The sequence below is a fragment of the Hipposideros armiger genome, unplaced genomic scaffold (genome assembly GCF_001890085.2).
Source record: "Hipposideros armiger isolate ML-2016 unplaced genomic scaffold, ASM189008v1 scaffold_655, whole genome shotgun sequence".
Lineage (NCBI taxonomy): Eukaryota > Metazoa > Chordata > Mammalia > Chiroptera > Hipposideridae > Hipposideros > Hipposideros armiger.
The window spans coordinates 963590-981411 of record NW_017732005.1 but is presented as its reverse complement, the minus strand read 5'-3'; the positions used below and the strand labels follow the sequence as shown (position 1 = coordinate 981411).

Sequence of the window (17822 nt, the reverse complement as noted above, 5' to 3'; positions counted from 1 at the left end):
CTTACCGTCCTGCAGAATCTCCCGGACTGTCGCTGCAGCCGCCTCAGAACCCAGAGCCCCACGGCTAGCCACAGCGACGCCGCGGTCCCCACCTTCCATGTTGGCAAATGCCGGGTGATTACGTCGGCAGTGGGCCCGCCCCACGCCACCCAGGTGGTGACGTAAAATCCCAGCGCCGTCTGCTCGGCTCCGCCCGCGGCTCCCGGCCCACCCGGTGAGTTGTCTTAATTGGCTGCAGCTGGGCGGAACGTGGCTGGGATTCGCGTGGGTTCTGGAGCAAGCGGGATCCGAGGGCCCAGCGCACCCGGGAAGCCGAAGCCGCGAAGTCGGCGCTTTCCGCCGTCTACCGCTGCGCCGCGGGGGCTGGTGTTCCCTGGGCCTAAGAGAAAGGGGGCGCCGGAACGTGGCCGCAGCGCTTATCACTAATGCAAGTATTTAACCTGAGAGCAGGGGCCTCTCAGTGGAGGCAGGAGAGGAGAGCTGGGGGGTTTAGGAGCTTCGCTTGCCGTCCACAAACACAGCTGACGGGAGTTAAAAGTTACCAGGCTTTTTGTGTCACACGCCTTGGTTCACAATCCTGGGGTAAAGGCAGGCGGGAAAGGTTTGAGAAGGAAAGTTGCCGGGATTGAATTGTGAGAATTCGGGCGAGTCGAGGGCCGGTGAAGAAAGAAGACTGAACCTGGGAAAAACAAGTGGACTCAGTCTCTGCCCTCCCTCCTATGAGATACGGACCTACTTTTCTACTTTTACCTCTCGTTTCAGCCACGTGCTATGAGTGATGCCAAACTTTTTAATATTACAAACTGATGGATTTTCCATGTCAACTAACAGTATTGAACCTGTAAAATCAAGTTAGTTTCTGTCATCTTTGCTGCTACATCTGCATCATTCATTGACCTAGCTTTCTCCCAAGATAATAATAAATACTAATACGTATTTAGTACTAAATACGTACTAATAAATGAACAGGTCAGTCACATGTATGCAAGAAGGTTAATTTAGACATTTCTTCGGAAAAAGAAAGAAACTATAATATAACTTTTCCTTTAGGTACACAGCCATTTTCCCCTCAACTCTGAGCTATTAATACATGGTTCTCGTGATTCTGCTAAGTATATTTCAAGAAAGTGCTATAATAGTACTGACGCTGTGCCAAACACTTTTCTAAGTACTTTATAAATCTAAATGAATTTAATACTTATTACAACTCAGGTGAGCAAGTTTCGTGATATACTTGCATTATGCTTTCTCTGTTTCAGGTTTTCCCTGATATAATTTGCTTGATCTCAGCACAGTGTGAATAGGATTGATGGTTCTGAATGGTCACAGGAATTGCCCAGGGCAGTGTGCTCAGACTCAGAATAGGTTTCATTATCCATAATACACAAAATTTTAAATAATTCCTGAAATTTAATAAGGATTATCTTTGACATATGGGTTATTTTTCTTTCCTTGGCTTTTACATTGGAACATTTTAGAAAAGTTGCATAATACCCCTTCATTCGATGAAGAGTTTTTGAGCCCCTACTATACATACCAGAATGAGTTTACAAACGTAAGACTCAATACTTGTCTTATCCCTAAGGAACTAATAGGTAAGGTAGAAACCCACTTAAATGTACAATTGTACCAGGTGCTTTAGAGTATGTGGATTTATTTTTTCCCCCCCCAAGCTTAGCTGCACAGTGAGATCACCTGGAGAGCTTTAAAAGTCTCTGATGCCAAGATCCGAAGCTTAGAGATTCACATTTAATTTAGGATATGGTTGGAGAATCCTGATTATTAAAAGCTCCCCATGTCATTCTAATCTACAATCATGGTTGAGAACTAATGTATATATTCAGTCAGCAAAATTACAAGAATAAGAATGAAATTGTTCTTACTAAAGTCACTCATGACCTACTTGCCATTGCACACTTTTTAGTCTTTACCTTACTTAACTTTTCTGTGATATTTAAAATGCTTATCCCTCCCTTCTACTTAATATTCTCCCCTCTCTTGTTTTTTGAATATCATTCTTCAGATTTCTTTTTCCCAGCTCCAGAGGTCAACTCAGTCTCCTTTGCATTCTTTTTCTCTTTTACTGAAATGTTGATGTTTATAAGGATTTCTTGCAAGATAAGGCATCCTTAAGTACTTTGGTTTTAGTTTCAGCTTGTCACCTAAAGGTTAAAGGTTCTATATCTCTAGCTTTTTCCTGAGCACCGTATCCATATAACCAGTTATAGGCATCACCATCTGGAAATTCCATGAGCACTTCAAGTTCAGTGTTCCCAAATGTGATCCCTGCCAAAGCCTATTTCTCCTGGTTCTCTATCTCATTGATTGGAATTGCCATCCACCCAGTCTCTGAAGCCAAAAGCATACATATATCCTAGAATTCTTTCTTCTTACATAACATGCACTGTCAGGAAGTGATTTCCACCTCCTAAATATCTTGCCAGTTTATTTTTATTTCTAAATAACTCCTAACTGTGTTCTCTTATCTCTGTTCTCACTCCCAGAGTCCCAGGTAGGACACTGGTTACACATGGCCTGGTCTACTACAATGGCCTTACTGATATTTTGCCAACAGCCCTACCCCCTCCAGAGAAATCTTTTTAAATCAGAAATCTGATCATGTCATTTCTCTGCTACAATTTTTCAATTACAACTAATATACAGGAGAGCATACAGCCTATACAAAAATATCTGGTATGCTCATGGAAGTATGTCATATGCACATGTTAGCATGTTCAGTGCATATGTAAAAGTCACCAGCAGAGGAGGAAAAAATGGTTAAGAATCAAGGCCATACATTATAAAATCTAAGAAATCTTAACCTGGTATACAAGGCCCATTGTTATCTGGCCCTCTCCCTCTCTAGTCCAGTTAGAACTCAAGCAATGTAAACTAATGGTTCACTGAAAACATCAAGAACTTTCAAGCCTCTATGGCTATGGCTTTATGTGTAACTGGACACTCCCCCATCTCCTATGTAGAGTCAGCTCAAGCATTTCTCCATTGTTGATGACACTCCTCACTTCTCTAGACATGTATTTCCACCATGGTTAAACTGTGTGTGTGTGTGTGTGAGTGTGTGTGTGTACGCACCCGTGTGTGCAAATATGCGTGCACTATTATGTAAGTATGTCTAAATACATTTTTAAGGACATAGGAAATTATTTTTGTATTTCCAACATTTAGCAGGAATTTACATTTTATGAATAAATAAATGTCCATGCCCTCAAAAACTCATGAAGAGACAGACATCTGTTATACTCTATAAAATTAATTGCAAAAGCACATGATAACAGGATTGGGGGTAGTGCGTAAATAAGATCAACTCAATCTGGGTTCAGAGTTTAAGACTGTCAGAGTCATCAAGATGGGGGATTATGAGTGTGTACATAGACTGTGGGGCAGTGGAGATGTATCAAGGTTTAATTGAAGGTGCCTCTTGGTTGACACTGGGAGTTGGAGAAGTGGAGGAAACCCCAGATTTCTGACTGGAGTGAGTATGGGTGGATGGTGAAAGCATAACCAAGATATGAAATGCAAGAGAATAGAAACAGGTTTGACTGATGAGAAAGAACTACCTTTTTGCTCTTTACATATGTGGCTTACATTGTTCTAATGAATTTTTATTAAAAAATACGATGCTAAGTTTTGTCTAATTTTTTTTAAATTGGGGATTGGGGGAGGGGTACAGCGCTGGGGAATCCGGGAAGGGGAATAGACAAGCCACTGTCCTTTTGTTCTTCAGTCTAGTTGTGGAGGACATCACTTCACTGGCCCATGCTGGCTTCATCATTGCACTCTTCCCAGGTGAGGCAGTTGCTTGCTGGCTATTGGATGGCCGTTCTTGGCAGCTCACGAAAGCTCATGCCAGCTGCCGGCCAGCCCCACTGCAGCCTACGCCGTCGCCAGCCACTCATGGCAGCCTAGCTCCAGGTCGAGCTGTTGTTCACCATCTTAGCTGCAGAGGGCGCAGCATCACTGGCCCTCATGTGGGATCTGAACCGGGGCCCTGCTGCTCAGAGCTGGCATCCCAAGCCAACTCTTAACCAATGTGCCACTCAGCCAGCCCTTGTCTAAATTTTTAAGTCAGATTAATTGAACAGTGATTAGTAAAACTAGTTTATCTTATTCCAAGTTGACATGCTACCTAGTAAGTAAACTGAAATTATTGGTTTATATTTAGGTATACTAAGTACATTCAGGATTAGCCACATAAAAAATTGCATGTTGAGCAATTCAGCCTTTCTAAAATTGGCCAATATCTGTGTCTAAGTTTCTAAGGCCAAAAATTGGAATATGGAAAGCAGCTAATGCTATGAAATGGTAGGATTTTAAGAATAGCAACTACAAAATACTATGAACTACCTAGTTTAATCACCTGAACCTCTTTGGGTATAAAAGTGATTCACCATGCAATTATATAATTTTAATTGAAAATTTCACTAGATAATACCACATTTAAATTTTTGAAAGTTTTTTTGTCTTCTGATTAGGTACAAAGAATTGGATTTCAGAATAAGAATAAACATTAAGCATGCCAGTACATGTTTTGAAATGCTAACTACTACTTAAAGTTGTTTAATGCCATTTAACTTTCCTGGATAAAACAAGGTATTTCTAAGTGCCAGACATACACAGTATGATATATGATATGAGTCCAATCTAACTTCCTGGTTTATCATTACCAAAGTAACATGGAAAAATTTTAAAGTAACATGAAAAAATCATAACACGGAATATTATCAAAATACCTTGTAGTTTTTCAAATCTTGAGCATTTATTAATTTGAACAGAAAATGTTACTATAATGAGTTAAGTATAGAATTTGAAACTGTTAGTGTTTAACGTGAACAAGCATAATTCGTACAGAACATAAACATCATTTCCCAGTGTGCTAAAAACTATCAGTGACATACAAACAGGCAGATTTTGTTGTATCCTATTTGATACCGTAAAAAGAAGCTAAAAAGATTCCTAAGCCCACAAGTCTGATGAAAAATATATGTTCTTGGAAATTGAAATGGTTAGAATAATGGGAATTCATCTGATGAAAGTAACGTTTCTCTATGCAAACTGTCTTTTTCAGATTTGAAACATCTGTATCCATGAAGAATGACTGCATACAAACCACAATGTGTCAAGAAAGGAAAAAAGACCCAGTGGAAATGTTTCATTCTGGGCAGCTGGTTAAAGTCTGTGCCCCAATGGTTCGATATTCAAAGTAAGTGTTGTTAAATGGTTAATGTGATTTCCTTTTAATGCTTTGACTTTTTTTAAAACATTTTTAAAAGTAAGACCACCTCACCACATGGGGTCTTTGAACACTTAGCTTTGCGATCCTGATTTAGGCTTGAGTCCTGGTATGTGTGTGGCCCTGAGTAAATAGACTCTTCAAGCTTTACTTTTTGTATCTATAAAAAGAGTAGTACTTATAACTCCCACCTATGAAGATATAATGTAAAATAAATATAAGCATTCGTGCACAGGTTTTTGTGTGAGCGTAAGTCTTCATTTGTCTAGAACAAATCCCCAGGACTGCAATTGCTGGGTCATTTGGTAGTTATATGTTGAGTTTTTTAAGAAACTGCCAAACTTTTTTAAGAAACTACTGTTTTATGCTCCCACCAACAGCGTATGAGGGATCTAGTTTCTCCTCACCAACTTTTCACAATGTCACTGTTCTTTATTTTGGGTTTTCTTTTTAACCATTCTGATAGCTTTACAGTAATATCTCATTGTGGTTTTGATTTCCATTTCTTTTATGGCTAGTGATACTGAACATCTTTTCATGTGCTTATTTGCCATATGCATATTGTTGGAAAAATGTTTATGTCTTTTGCTAATATTCTAATTGGATTATTTGCTTTTTACCATTGAGTTGGTTTTTTAATTTTTTCAATTGTGGTAAAATACACGTAACTTAAAATTTATTATTTTAAACATTTTAAGTATATAGTTCAGTTGTGTTAAATACATTCACTTTGTTGTACATCCAAACTCTTTTCATCTTGCAAAACTGAAACTCTACCCATTAAACAGTAACTCCCCATCCCCTGTTTCCCCCGGCTCCTGGCAACCACCATTCTACTTTCTCTATGAATTTGACTAGTCTAAATACTTAATATAAGTGGAGTCATACCATATTTGTCTTTTTTGGAACTGGCTTATTTCACTTAGTAGAATATCCTCAGTGTTCATCCATGTTGTATCATGTATCAGAATTTCATTTTTAAAACTGAATAACATTTTATTGTATGTATATACCACATTTTGCTTATTTATCAATTGATGACCACTTGGGTTGCTTCCATCTTTTGGCTATTGCAAGTAATGCTCCTATGAACGTGGATGTATAAATATCTTTTTTGAGACTCTGCTTTTGGGTATATACCCAGAAGTGGAATTGCTGGATGATATGGCAATTAAATTTTTATTTTTTTGAGGAACCTCCATGTAGTTTTCTCATAGCAGCTACACCATTTTATATTCCCAGCAGTACACAAGAGTTCTGAATTCTCAACAGCCTCACCAACACTTGATTTTGTTTTTCATTTTTTATTACAGCCATCCTAATGGATGTGAAGTGGTATCTCACTGTGATTTTGATTTGTATTTCCCTAGTGATGTTGACCATGTTTTCATGTGCTTATTGGCTGTTTGTATATATTTGCTATTGAGTTTTCAGAATCCTGTATATATTCTAGATACTACTCTTTTCTTGGATTTGTGGTTTGCAAATATTTTCTCCCAGTTTGTAGTTTATCTTTTCATCCTCTTCATGAACGGTCTTTGCAAAGTAAAAGATTTTTATTTAGTGATGAAGTCGAATTTATCAGTTTTTTTCTTTTGTAAATTGTGCTTTTCGTGTCAACGGTAAGAAATCTTTGTGTAGCTCTAGATTCTAAAGATTTTCTCCTATTTTTTTCTCTTAAAGTCTTATAATTTTATGTTTTACATTTACATCGATCAATTTTGAGTTAATTTTTGTATAAGTGTGAGGCTTAGGTTGAGGTTCTTTTTTTTTCCCTGTGGATGTCTAATTACTTCAGCACCATTTATTAAAAAGGCTGTCTTTCCACTATTGAATTATTTTGCATCTTTGTCAAAAATCAATTGGGCATGTTTGCATGGCTTTTTATCTGGATTCTCTATTTTGTTCCATTTATCAGTGTGTCCATCCCTCCGCCAACACCACACTGTCTTGATTACTATAGCTAGCCTATAATAAATCTTGAAATCAGACTGAGTTATCCTCCCACTTTTTCGTTTTCAAAATTGTTGTAGCCATTCTAGTTCATTTGCCATTCCAAATAAATTGTAGTATGGTCTTGTCTATATCTGCAAAATACCTTGCAGGAATTTTCATAAGAATTGTATTAAATATGCATATCAACTTGAAGATAATCGAATTCCTTACTACGTTGAGTCACCCAACTTATGAATACAGTGTCTCTCCATTTATTTAGATCTTGTTTGAGTTCTTTTATCAGTGTTGTGTAGTTTTTAGCATACGAATTCTATGTGTGTTTTAAGACTTAACCCAATTATTTCTCTTTTATTTGAGTGATTGTAAATAGTATTATACTCTTAATTTCAGTGACCATGTGTTTATTGCTGGTATATAGAAATAAAGTTGGTTATTGTATGTTGATCTTCTATCCTATGAACTTGTTGAACCCATTTATCTGTTTGGGAGGGGGGTGGTAAATTCCTTGGGATTATCTATGTAGACAATCATGTCATCTGCAAATAGGGACAGATTTTATTTCTTCCTTTTCATCATATGCCTTGTGTTTCTTTTTCATGCCTTATTCCACTGACTAGAAGTTCCAGCACTATGTTGAATAAAATGATGAGCGCCAACATCTTTGCCTTATTCTTGATCTGGGGGGAAAGTGGTCTTTCACCTTTAAGTATAATGTTAGTTGTAGGATTTTTTTGTGGATGCTCTTTAGCAAGTTGAAAAAGTTCCCTCTATTCCTATTTTTCTGAGAGTTTTTTTTTTATCATGTATGAGTATTGTTTTATCAAATGCTTTTTTCTTGATATTATCATTTGATTTTTTTTCTTTAGCCTATTAACATGGTAGATTACATTGATTCTGGATATTGAACTTTCTATTTTAACTGGATTTTTTTCTGACAACACTACAGCAGGGAAAGGATGATGAGAAGGCACCACCTCATTACTAGCAGGTGGAGGTAGAAGTCCAAGTTCCCCACTGGGTCTCCTTGACATTCTGAGAGCAGGGGCTCCTCACTACCACTGAGCAGGGGTGACAGTTCCAACTCCCCATGGAGGGGGTGGCCTGGTAATTGCTGGGCAATCTGGCTCTTCACTAAGCATCCGCTGATACTACTCCTGGGGGCAGGGGTGGGGAGGTAAGGGGGGTGGGGGGAGCCTCCCTACTGCTGGGGAGATGGGGAAGTCCAGGCTCCCCGTGTGATCTCCACTGAGGGGGACCTTGTTACTGGCCAGCAGGGATTAAAGTCAGCTACCTACCTGGCCTTTTCTGATCATACTTGGGAGGGGTGTTAGGGGACCTTGTTACAGGCTTGGAAAGGTAAAGTCTAGGCTCCCCACTCAACCTTTGCTTCTGGAGGTGAAGCCACAGGTTTTTCTCTGGTGTTTGGCCAGAATAGAGCCATTGTTATCTTAAAATTTTTCTGTCCTACTAGGCTTCCCTTTTCTTGGTCCTTTAGTTAGGAAGAGCAGACTTTTGTTGGGGCTGTTTTTGTCTGAACCTGTTGGTATTTCCAGGTTGCTGGCTTGTTTAGCTCCAAGTCTGGGATATTTGAGGCAAAAAGAAAACCCAAGGAACCTACCATTGCCATTCTTCAGGTCCTGAGTTCACGAGCCTGTCTGCTGTCTTCTCTCTACCTTTTAGAGTTTTCTTATGTTTTACATATAATATCCAGGGTTTTTAGTTACACTGAGCGGGAGGAATAGGTAAAAGTACATCTCCATTTTCCCATAAGCAGAACTTTCCTCTAATAAATATTTAACATTTAACTAAATTAAACTTGGAAGTACATATGATTGTGGTGATTTCTAAATGCCTAATTAAAGTTTTATATGCTTACAGGTTGGCTTTTAGAACACTAGTAAGAAAATACAGTTGTGATCTGTGCTATACACCAATGATAGTTGCTGCTGATTTTGTCAGATCTGTAAAAGCCAGAGACAGTGAATTTACCACAAACCAAGGTATGTGAAACCCAGAGTTTGCTGACTTTGTAAAACTTAAAAACAAAATTCCCTACCTTATCTAATGAGACAACTTAATTCAGAGATTTTATTTTAAAATCTTTTCGTTGTGTTTTATGTTTTTAATAAGTCTTTTTAAATATGTTTTACTCAGTGCCTTGTAACCTATAGATGATACAAAGTATAAAGTCAGCCTTCCTAAGGGCCCCCATTCTGTGTAGTAGATTAGATTCCTACCTTACTGCCCCTGGTTTGTCCCATTCCAAACTATCCTCCAAACAGCTCAAAGTGATCTTTCTAAAAGGTAAGTTTGATCACATCTCTTAGACCTCTCATTGCCAGAGTGTGATTCCCCAGACCAGTAGCATCAGCAGTATCTGGGAACTTGCTAGAAATGGGAGTCCCAGGCTCCACTCCAGGCCCACTCAATCAGCAACTCTCAGTATGTGGTCCAGCAGTCTGTGTTTCAAAAAGCCCTCCTGAGAACCACTGGCCTAAAGAGTTAAATTCTAGCACCTGTGTATAATATATAACATTCTTCATAATCTAGCCTCTGACCCATCTTCTGCAACTTTATCTTCCATTAGTTTTTCTCCACAACCCACTGACTTTATTCTTCACAAATACAAAGTTATTTTCAGTCCCTGCACATGCTCTACTCTCCCACACTTTTCTACCTAGAATATCCTCTCAGCCACGTCTGTTCCCTATGTCGCTATCTCTGGCAAATGACAGTTTATGCCTCATAATCCAGCTGTCACACTTTGTGGCCAACATACTTTCCTAGTCACTCTCCACCATGTCCTTTCTCAGAAGCACAGGCTTTCTGTTATACTTAATCCTACTGTATTATAAATTCCTCTTTATGTACCTGCCTCTCCTACTCGACTATGGCTCCTTGAGGTCCGGAACTATTTCTTACTGATTTGTGTCCTCAGTTTCTAGCTTAGTGTTGAAAATATATAAAACCAGGGGTCGGCAAACTGCGGCTCGCAAGCCACATGCAGTTCTTTGGGTACGTTCCATCTTAAAAGTTTGCCGACCTCTGGAAGAGCAAATCCTGTCCCTCACAACAATTTAAAAATTATTCGAGGGCCATAAATATATTTTTACATAATCACCATTATGTAAATAATGTCCTTTAAAAATTTTATAATTGGAACTATGATAGTTTTTTCATTTTCAATTTTACTTCAGAGCCACATATACGTACCCAAAGAGCCGCATGTGGCTGACCCCTGTATTAGACCAATAAATGATTGTTAAATTGACATCCTACAACTCCCTTGAGTTACAAAAGGGAAAGCACCCTAAATCCTCAAGAAAAAACAAATTCTCCTAGCCCGCGATACTACTGTAAATCAGTATATTGCCATAGACATTCTGAATCAGTGAAACTAGGATGACACCCAGAAGTCTGCATTTAGGCAAACACCCAGTAAATCTCATACAGGTAGCCCTCAATGAAAAACCTTTAGAAAAATTAAAATACATCTATCCAGAGTTTGTAACACTAACCCAAAGATAAAAAATATGTCCTTTAAAACCTAGGAAAGCTCTGCTACATTTGGCTATATTAAAATTTAAACTTTTATATGTAAGGAAAGCATACAAATATACTCAAAGACAAACCAAAACTGGGAAAAGTAAAATATTTTGGATATTTATGATAACAGAGTTAATTTCATTGTTCTATAAAAAATTAAATAATAAGAAAAACGGAACAGCTAAATGAAAAATTGTGCATAGAAAATGCAAAGATGTGGGTGCAGCTAGCTCAGCTCCAAGTCCAGTTGCCCACAAATAAAAATATACACTGTTGGATATACAACATAGGACAAGTTGTGAGAAAACGAGAACTTTCATCCATATTGGTATGTATCTATACAGTAAGTCCCCGACTTATGAACGAGTTCTGTTCCAGGAGAACGTTCGTAAGTCGGATTCGTTCATAAGTCTGACAAAGTGAGTCTTATACACCTTTGACACAAATATACAATGTAAAGCCAATGGTTGAACGATTCATGTTATGAGAATGGGCGATGTCTACCATCTTTTCGCCTCGGTCCAATCTCTCAATTATTTTCACTTTTGTGTCCATGGTTATTGCTTTGCACTTCCTAGCAGTCCCCTCCACATCTCCAACATTCGTATCTGTGAAAGTTCAAATGTCCGTAAGTCGGGGACTTACTGTATTAGTAAACTCTTTTGAAATACTTTTTTTTTAAATTGGGGAATTGGAGAAGGGGAACAATGTTGGGGAGGTGGGGAAGGGGAACAGACAAATTGTTGTCCTTCAATCTTAGTTGTGGAGGGCGTCGCTAGCTCAGCTCCAAGTCCAGTCACCATCCCACTGCCCATTAGCAGCTCGGGGCCGCTCAGCTTAAGGTGCTGTGTTCAATCTTAGTTGTGGGGGGCGCAGCCCATCATCCCATATGGGAGTCGAACCGAAACCTTGTTGTTAAGAGCGCACACTCTAACCACTGAGCCATCGGGCTGCCCTTCGGCAGCTTAGGGCAGCTCAGCTCAAGGTGCCGTGTTCAATCTTAGTTGCGGGTGGGTGTAGCCCACCATCCCATGCAGGAGTCAAACTGGCATCCTTGTTATTAGGAGCACGTGCTCTCACCAGCTGAGCCATCCTGCCACCTGTTGGCAGCTCAGCAGCAGCTCAACTCGGACGCAGCTCACTGGCCCATGTGGGAATCGAACCGGCAACCCTGTTGCTCAGAGATCACACTCTTAACCAACTGAGCCATTCAGCTGACCCTGAAATAAAATTTTGTAATACCTATTAAAATGTTAGAAGCCTGGGCCAGCCGAGTGGTGCATTGGTTAAGAGCTGGCTTGGGACACCAGCTCTGAGTAGCAGGGCACCAGTTCGGATCCCACATGAGGGCCAGTGACACTGCCCTCTACAGCTAAGATGGTGAACAACAGCTCGACTTGGAGCTGGGCTGCCGTGAATCGCCAGGGATGGCATAGGCTGCAGCCCCTGCTGCAGTGGGCTGCCGTAAGCTACTGTGATCTGCTGTGAGCAGCCGGCAGCAGGCGTGAGCTGCCAGGAGCCACTGTGCGTGGCCGTCCAGAGGCTGGCCACCGATCTGCCTCATCCAGGAAGAGCGCAATGATACCAACATGAGCCAGTGAAGCAACGTCCTCCACAACTAGACTGAAGAACAATAGGACAGCAACTTGTCTGTTTCCCTTCCCCTGATTCCCCAATAAAATCTTAAAAAAAAAAAATGTTGGAAGCCTATCCAACAGTTACATGCCTAGGAATTTACCTTATGAATATACTTACAAAAAACTAGTATGTAAGAGTATCCTTATCACAATATATGCAAGAGCCACAAATGAAAAAAGGTCTAGAAGTATGTGGTGTGGTCCATCCATACAGTGGATATGCCACTAAAAAAATAAAATAGGCCCGAGTACAGCTCGCACATATACCAGGTTAAAAAAGAATAAAAGCAGTAGGCTTAGCAGTGTACATAGAATGTTTATATTTGTGTAAATTTTACAGGTATACATAAAATTGTTCTGAATTATGATAAACTAATTCTCACCTTTATAAAGGAGACTGTTTGTCAAAAGTGTTGTACTTTTCATTTTATCAAATTTTATACTGTTTGAATTTGTGCTAAATGTAAATTCCTTTTAATTTAAAATTGCATTAACACAGTCTTGTTTGAACAGATGCTTCTTAAGCTAAAAATAGTTGTTATTTTATCCTGTACGAACATTAGAGTTTGGTATCGTGTGTGTGTTTCTGTGAATTTTAATGTTGAGCTATTCATTTTATCAGGTGATTGCCCATTGATTGTTCAGTTTGCTGCTAGTGATGCAAGACTTTTATCTGATGCTGCTCGTATAGTCTGTCCTTACGCGAATGGAATAGACATTAACTGTGGTTGCCCTCAGAGGTAAAGCTCACAGAAGTTGGAAGAATTTTCAAAACTATTAGAAAAAAATTATGTGAACGTTACCAAGAATTAAAAAGTAAGGAAAATAGAGTTAAAGCACTTGGCCTCTATATAAGAAGCAAGAAAAAATAAGGAAGATTATTTAGGAACATACATGCAAAGGTATTTTCTGATGGTTAAAACAGTGTTTAGACCCTTGAAAAGTGTTTCGTGTCACCTCACTTCCAGAGTTTTTTTAATGTGTGGATCTGCCTTGAACTTCATCCATAAGTAGTTATGTGAGCTGCTAATGTTTATAGCAATCCCTAAAATGTGTTTTTACTGCCACGTCAAACATATGTGCTCTAGAAATTCTGACTCGCTGATTTGGGAGATCATTTATTTTCTCCTAATTTTCTTTATAAGAATGCCTTCTTATAATTACCTTTTTTTTTTTTCTATACCACAGTTATTTGGTTGATTCTAAGTAACAGGGTATTGATAGGATGTACTTAATTTGACAATAATATCCTTACCTTTCTAGCACTGTACTATATTACCTGACAGTAATTCAAAATGTGTCCAAAGAATAAAATCAAAGTTTTAAGTACAGCATAATCCACATCAGATTAGACATATTTGTATACTCATTAGGATAGTTAAAAGCTGTGTAGTGGTGTTGGAATGCTATAAGCCAAAATTATCTCTCTAGTAAGACTAATAAAACGTCTTATTATGTACAATAAACTTCAAACTTGGAATTCAAAAAATCTGAAATAATTGCAATTAGTTACAAATACTTAAATCAGGTTTGGTTGAATGCATTTTAATTTAATTGTCTTAACTTGCCAATGAAAACCATTTCCCCTAAGAACTTCTTGATCTGGCAACATGTTTTCCTAATCTCAAATAGATCCACTTAAAATGTTGGATCTATGAATGGTGAAAATCTGATTCCATTCCAGATCTCTAGATAAATGGATAAGTGTACTTACAGTGCTTTTAGAAATGTATCTTCTCTTTTAGCTATTTACAATTTACTTGTTGTTGTGTTTGCTCTATAAAGATGGGCAATGGCCGAAGGTTATGGAGCTTGCATAATAAACAAGCCAGAGCTTGTTCAAGATATGGTGAAACAAGTAAGAAATCAAGTGGAAAATCCCAGATTTTCAGTATCTATTAAAATAAGGTAAAAACAATATTTTAATCTATTGATAAGATAGTTCTTTACTTAGGAAATAAGAGACTATTCCTTTTGTCTGGGGCTGTGGGGGTATATAGCCTTAACAAATTTGTAGCTGGTATATGGAAATGTTAAAACAAGACATTTAATAAATGAATATATACCGCAATTTTTATTTATAATCCAGAACAACTTCCTCTTTGTATTTTTTAACAGAAATTAAAACATCTCTTTATTATTAAAAACTTTCCCCCAAAAAAAACCCTCAACTTTTTCCATGATAGTAAGAAATTAATACCAGGAAACATTCATGGTACCAAGAGAATGGTATTGGCACTAAAATTTCACAATGAAAGGAGAATAAACCAGGAATCGTTTTTTTGGTGGCAGAATAAAAACATACTCCAAGATAAAGTATTTTTATCTTCTCCCACTTGGTGGTTGGTGTATGTACAGCAGATATTAAGAGAGCACCTTTTAAGTCATGTGTGACAGTACTTGGATGACTTTTTCAGTTACGAAAGCCAAAAGGGAGGAGCATTAGATAAAACTTGTCATGCTATAGTTGCCAATAGTAAAATAGCTAAATTTGAAATCTTAAATGGAAGGTTATCCTTGAGCCAAACCTTGATAGTGGCATGTAATGATAATGTGATAGAGCAAAACTAAATAGATAATGTTTTATATGAAATAGTTTTATATGTTTTATATGTATAAAATGTTTTATATGAAATTTTATTTAGTTTATTAATTTTAGCATTGATTTGTGTGCTGTAAAAAGGATGGATATAATTTTGAAATTTTAGGATCCATGATGACCTTACAAGAACTGTAGATCTTTGTCGAAAGGCTGAAGCAACAGGAGTTTCCTGGATTACAGTCCATGGAAGAACTGTTGAAGAAAGACATCAGCCAGTCCACTATGAGGCCATTAAAATCATTAAGGAAAATATGTCTATACCTGTTATTGCTAATGGAGACATCAGAAGCTTAAAAGAAGCAGAAAATGTGTGGCATATTACTGGGACAGATGGTAAGAAATAAGTACTTGGAGTTTTATCTTTTAACCAGCAAAAAAAGTAGGGGAAGGAGAATAATGTTAATGTTATTTTCATTATTTTTCTTTAAATTAGAGCCATACATATTTTCCTGTTGTACTGATTTAAGCTAAGCAGTTTATTAAAATGATGTTAACTCTTCTACTTAGAAACAATAGATTATTTTAATTGTGGTAAATTAAGTCAGTTATTTTTCTGACACCATCATATCCAGTGAATGGCCAGTTAAGAATTCTCCAGATAGCCTATTAATAAAATAGAACACCTAGACTAGAATTTAGACTTGAAAGTTAGTGAACACAAGAGTAGTCATAGGAACCAAGGGAAGTGGAGACTGCTTTGCAGTTTCATTATCCCCTGAAATTACTGGCATACCAAGCCCTGTGATACCGATTGCTAGATGGAAGAATGCAGATAAACTTAACTTTAAGGAAGTCCAATTTATGACAACCTAAATTTTTAGGGATTTACCCTAAAAAGAAAGCCTAAAAACTAATTGTTTAATGTAGAAGTCTTAATAAAATAAAGAATACTTGTAAGTACATTTAAACTTTCTTGCTTTACAAAAAGAAGTATTAAAATACATAAATTGTTTTATAATTGAATTAAACAGACTAATATAAGGGCATTATGAAACCTTGTAATAATACTTTATTTTTTAATGGTCTCTGTGAGTTTTATTGAGTTTGACCTAATAACTGTGAGTTCTTAATGTGTGGACAAATGTGATATGCTTTAATTTGTAGGTGTGATGGTTGCAAGAGGACTCTTAGCCAACCCAGCCATGTTTGCTGGATATGAGGAAACCCCACTGAAATGCCTCTGGGACTGGGTTGACATTGCTCTTGAACTTGGAACTCCTTATATGTGTTTCCATCAACATTTAATGTACATGATGGAAAAGATAACTTCAAAGCAAGAGAAAAGAGTATTTAATGCTTTGTCAAGCACATCAGCAGTCTTAGATTACCTTACAGACCATTATTGGATTTGACTGGACTTCCTAAATTATTTTAATATATACTTAAAAGGAATTGTGTTTTTAACATTTTTAAATAAATAAAACCTTTTATTTTACTACTAAAAGTATGACTCATAGTATCTGTAAGTTAACATGAAGTATGTTTTTAATGAAAATAAATGCAGAGAAGTGACAAAAAAAATGCAAACCTCTATGAAAAGGAACCAAAAGTTCTGTATAGAATTGCACTCAGGGCTTAGATTAGAAGTTCGAATTGGAAAATCAAAATGGTACTTCCTAATTCATGAATTATACACCTCAAGGTATTTGTTTTAAATTGTATATAGCTGAATTTAATTAGATGTGATGTTTTCTATAATTTAAAACTAAGTTTCCATGAAACTCTAAATGACATCAAATTTGTTACATTTCAAGCCTTCTAGATCCTTAGAAGATTGAGAGGTTGGTAAATATAACTACCTAAAATGATAAAATTAATTTCACTCTCCTGCATTTTAAGTATAAAAAGCTGGTAGGTAACCTGAAGATGATTGTATATGAAATATTATTTCCTAGAGAATAACCAGGTTTTATTTTTAATTTAAAAACCTAATTATCATACCCTGTTTTTAGTGATGTTATTTTTATGCCTCCCAGCAGCCGAAAATACTATTAATTTTTAAATTCCATGTTTTGGGAATGTTACTAATAGAATTTTTTTATTGGTGAAGTGCCACTAGAAGAATATCTCAAGTTAAAATAAAACAGTTCCATAATTAAGGTATTGGTCTACCATGTTACCAACATGAAAACTGTTATAAAAGGAAACAATTATCTAAAACTGCTTAATCCAAGAGTTTGAGAATTTTAAATGAATCAATTTTAACATAAGCACTGTGTTGACATATTTTTTCCTTAGGCACATTCTCTGCTTTCATTTTTCACTTAGCATATTTTTTTAAAATAACTAGCTTTATAATTTTAATATCAGTAGTATACAAGCAAATAGGGAACCATCAGCAAAACTTAGTCATCTTTATATTTGTAAATTAACTCTGAGGTGAATTACAAGGTCTGACAATTAAGTTCACAAAATCACCCTAGAAAAAGTGCTATATGCCTCATTGCTGAATATCACTACGGTCACCTTCGAAGTACTCCCCTAGAAAAGCTATGCAACAACGCCAGCGCCTAGTCCACCCTTCAAAGCAATTTTGGAACTCTTTTTTTCTGGAATGACCATCAGAGCTGTTGTCATATTATCCTTGATTTCCTGAATGTCATCAAAATGTCTTCCTTTCAATATTTTGTTTATCTTTGGGTAAAAACAAAAGTCATTGGGGGCCAGATCAGGTGAGTGGGGGATGAGGGGGCCATCAGGGAGGGGGGTTTCTAAACAGTTATCTGTTTACTGGCTAAAAACTCCTTCACAGACAGTGTCCTGTGAGCTGGTGCATTGTCGTGATGTAAGAGCCATAAATTATTGGCAAAAAGTTCAGGTCGTTTTCATC

The 17822-nt window shown here is 37.3% G+C and overlaps 2 protein-coding genes across 3 annotated transcripts in view; one reads left to right on the top strand and one right to left on the bottom strand.

Moving 5' to 3' along the window:
* The window catches only part of LOC109372670 (conserved oligomeric Golgi complex subunit 5-like), a 44959-nt gene extending 44818 nt beyond the window's left edge, over window positions 1-141 (bottom strand). Inside the window, exon 1 of the mRNA XM_019626052.1 lies at window positions 6-141. Within this exon, the coding sequence (XP_019481597.1) occupies window positions 6-99 (94 nt within the window). The 5' untranslated portion in view covers window positions 100-141. The remainder of the gene's footprint in view (window positions 1-5) is intronic.
* DUS4L (dihydrouridine synthase 4 like) lies at window positions 108-16394 on the top strand. 2 transcript variants are annotated; one of them, XM_019626066.1, is made up of 7 exons: window positions 108-214; window positions 5087-5221; window positions 9086-9207; window positions 13013-13130; window positions 14176-14298; window positions 15099-15325; window positions 16097-16394. In XM_019626066.1, the coding sequence occupies exons 1-7, from the start codon at window positions 108-110 to the stop codon at window positions 16342-16344; spliced, it is 1080 nt and encodes a 359-aa protein (XP_019481611.1). In that variant the 3' UTR covers window positions 16345-16394. The 2 variants fall into 2 exon arrangements, with proteins under 2 accessions (XP_019481611.1, XP_019481612.1); XM_019626067.1 differs by lacking the exon at window positions 108-214 and adding an exon at window positions 221-427.
* The last annotated feature ends 1428 nt before the right edge of the window (window positions 16395-17822 follow it).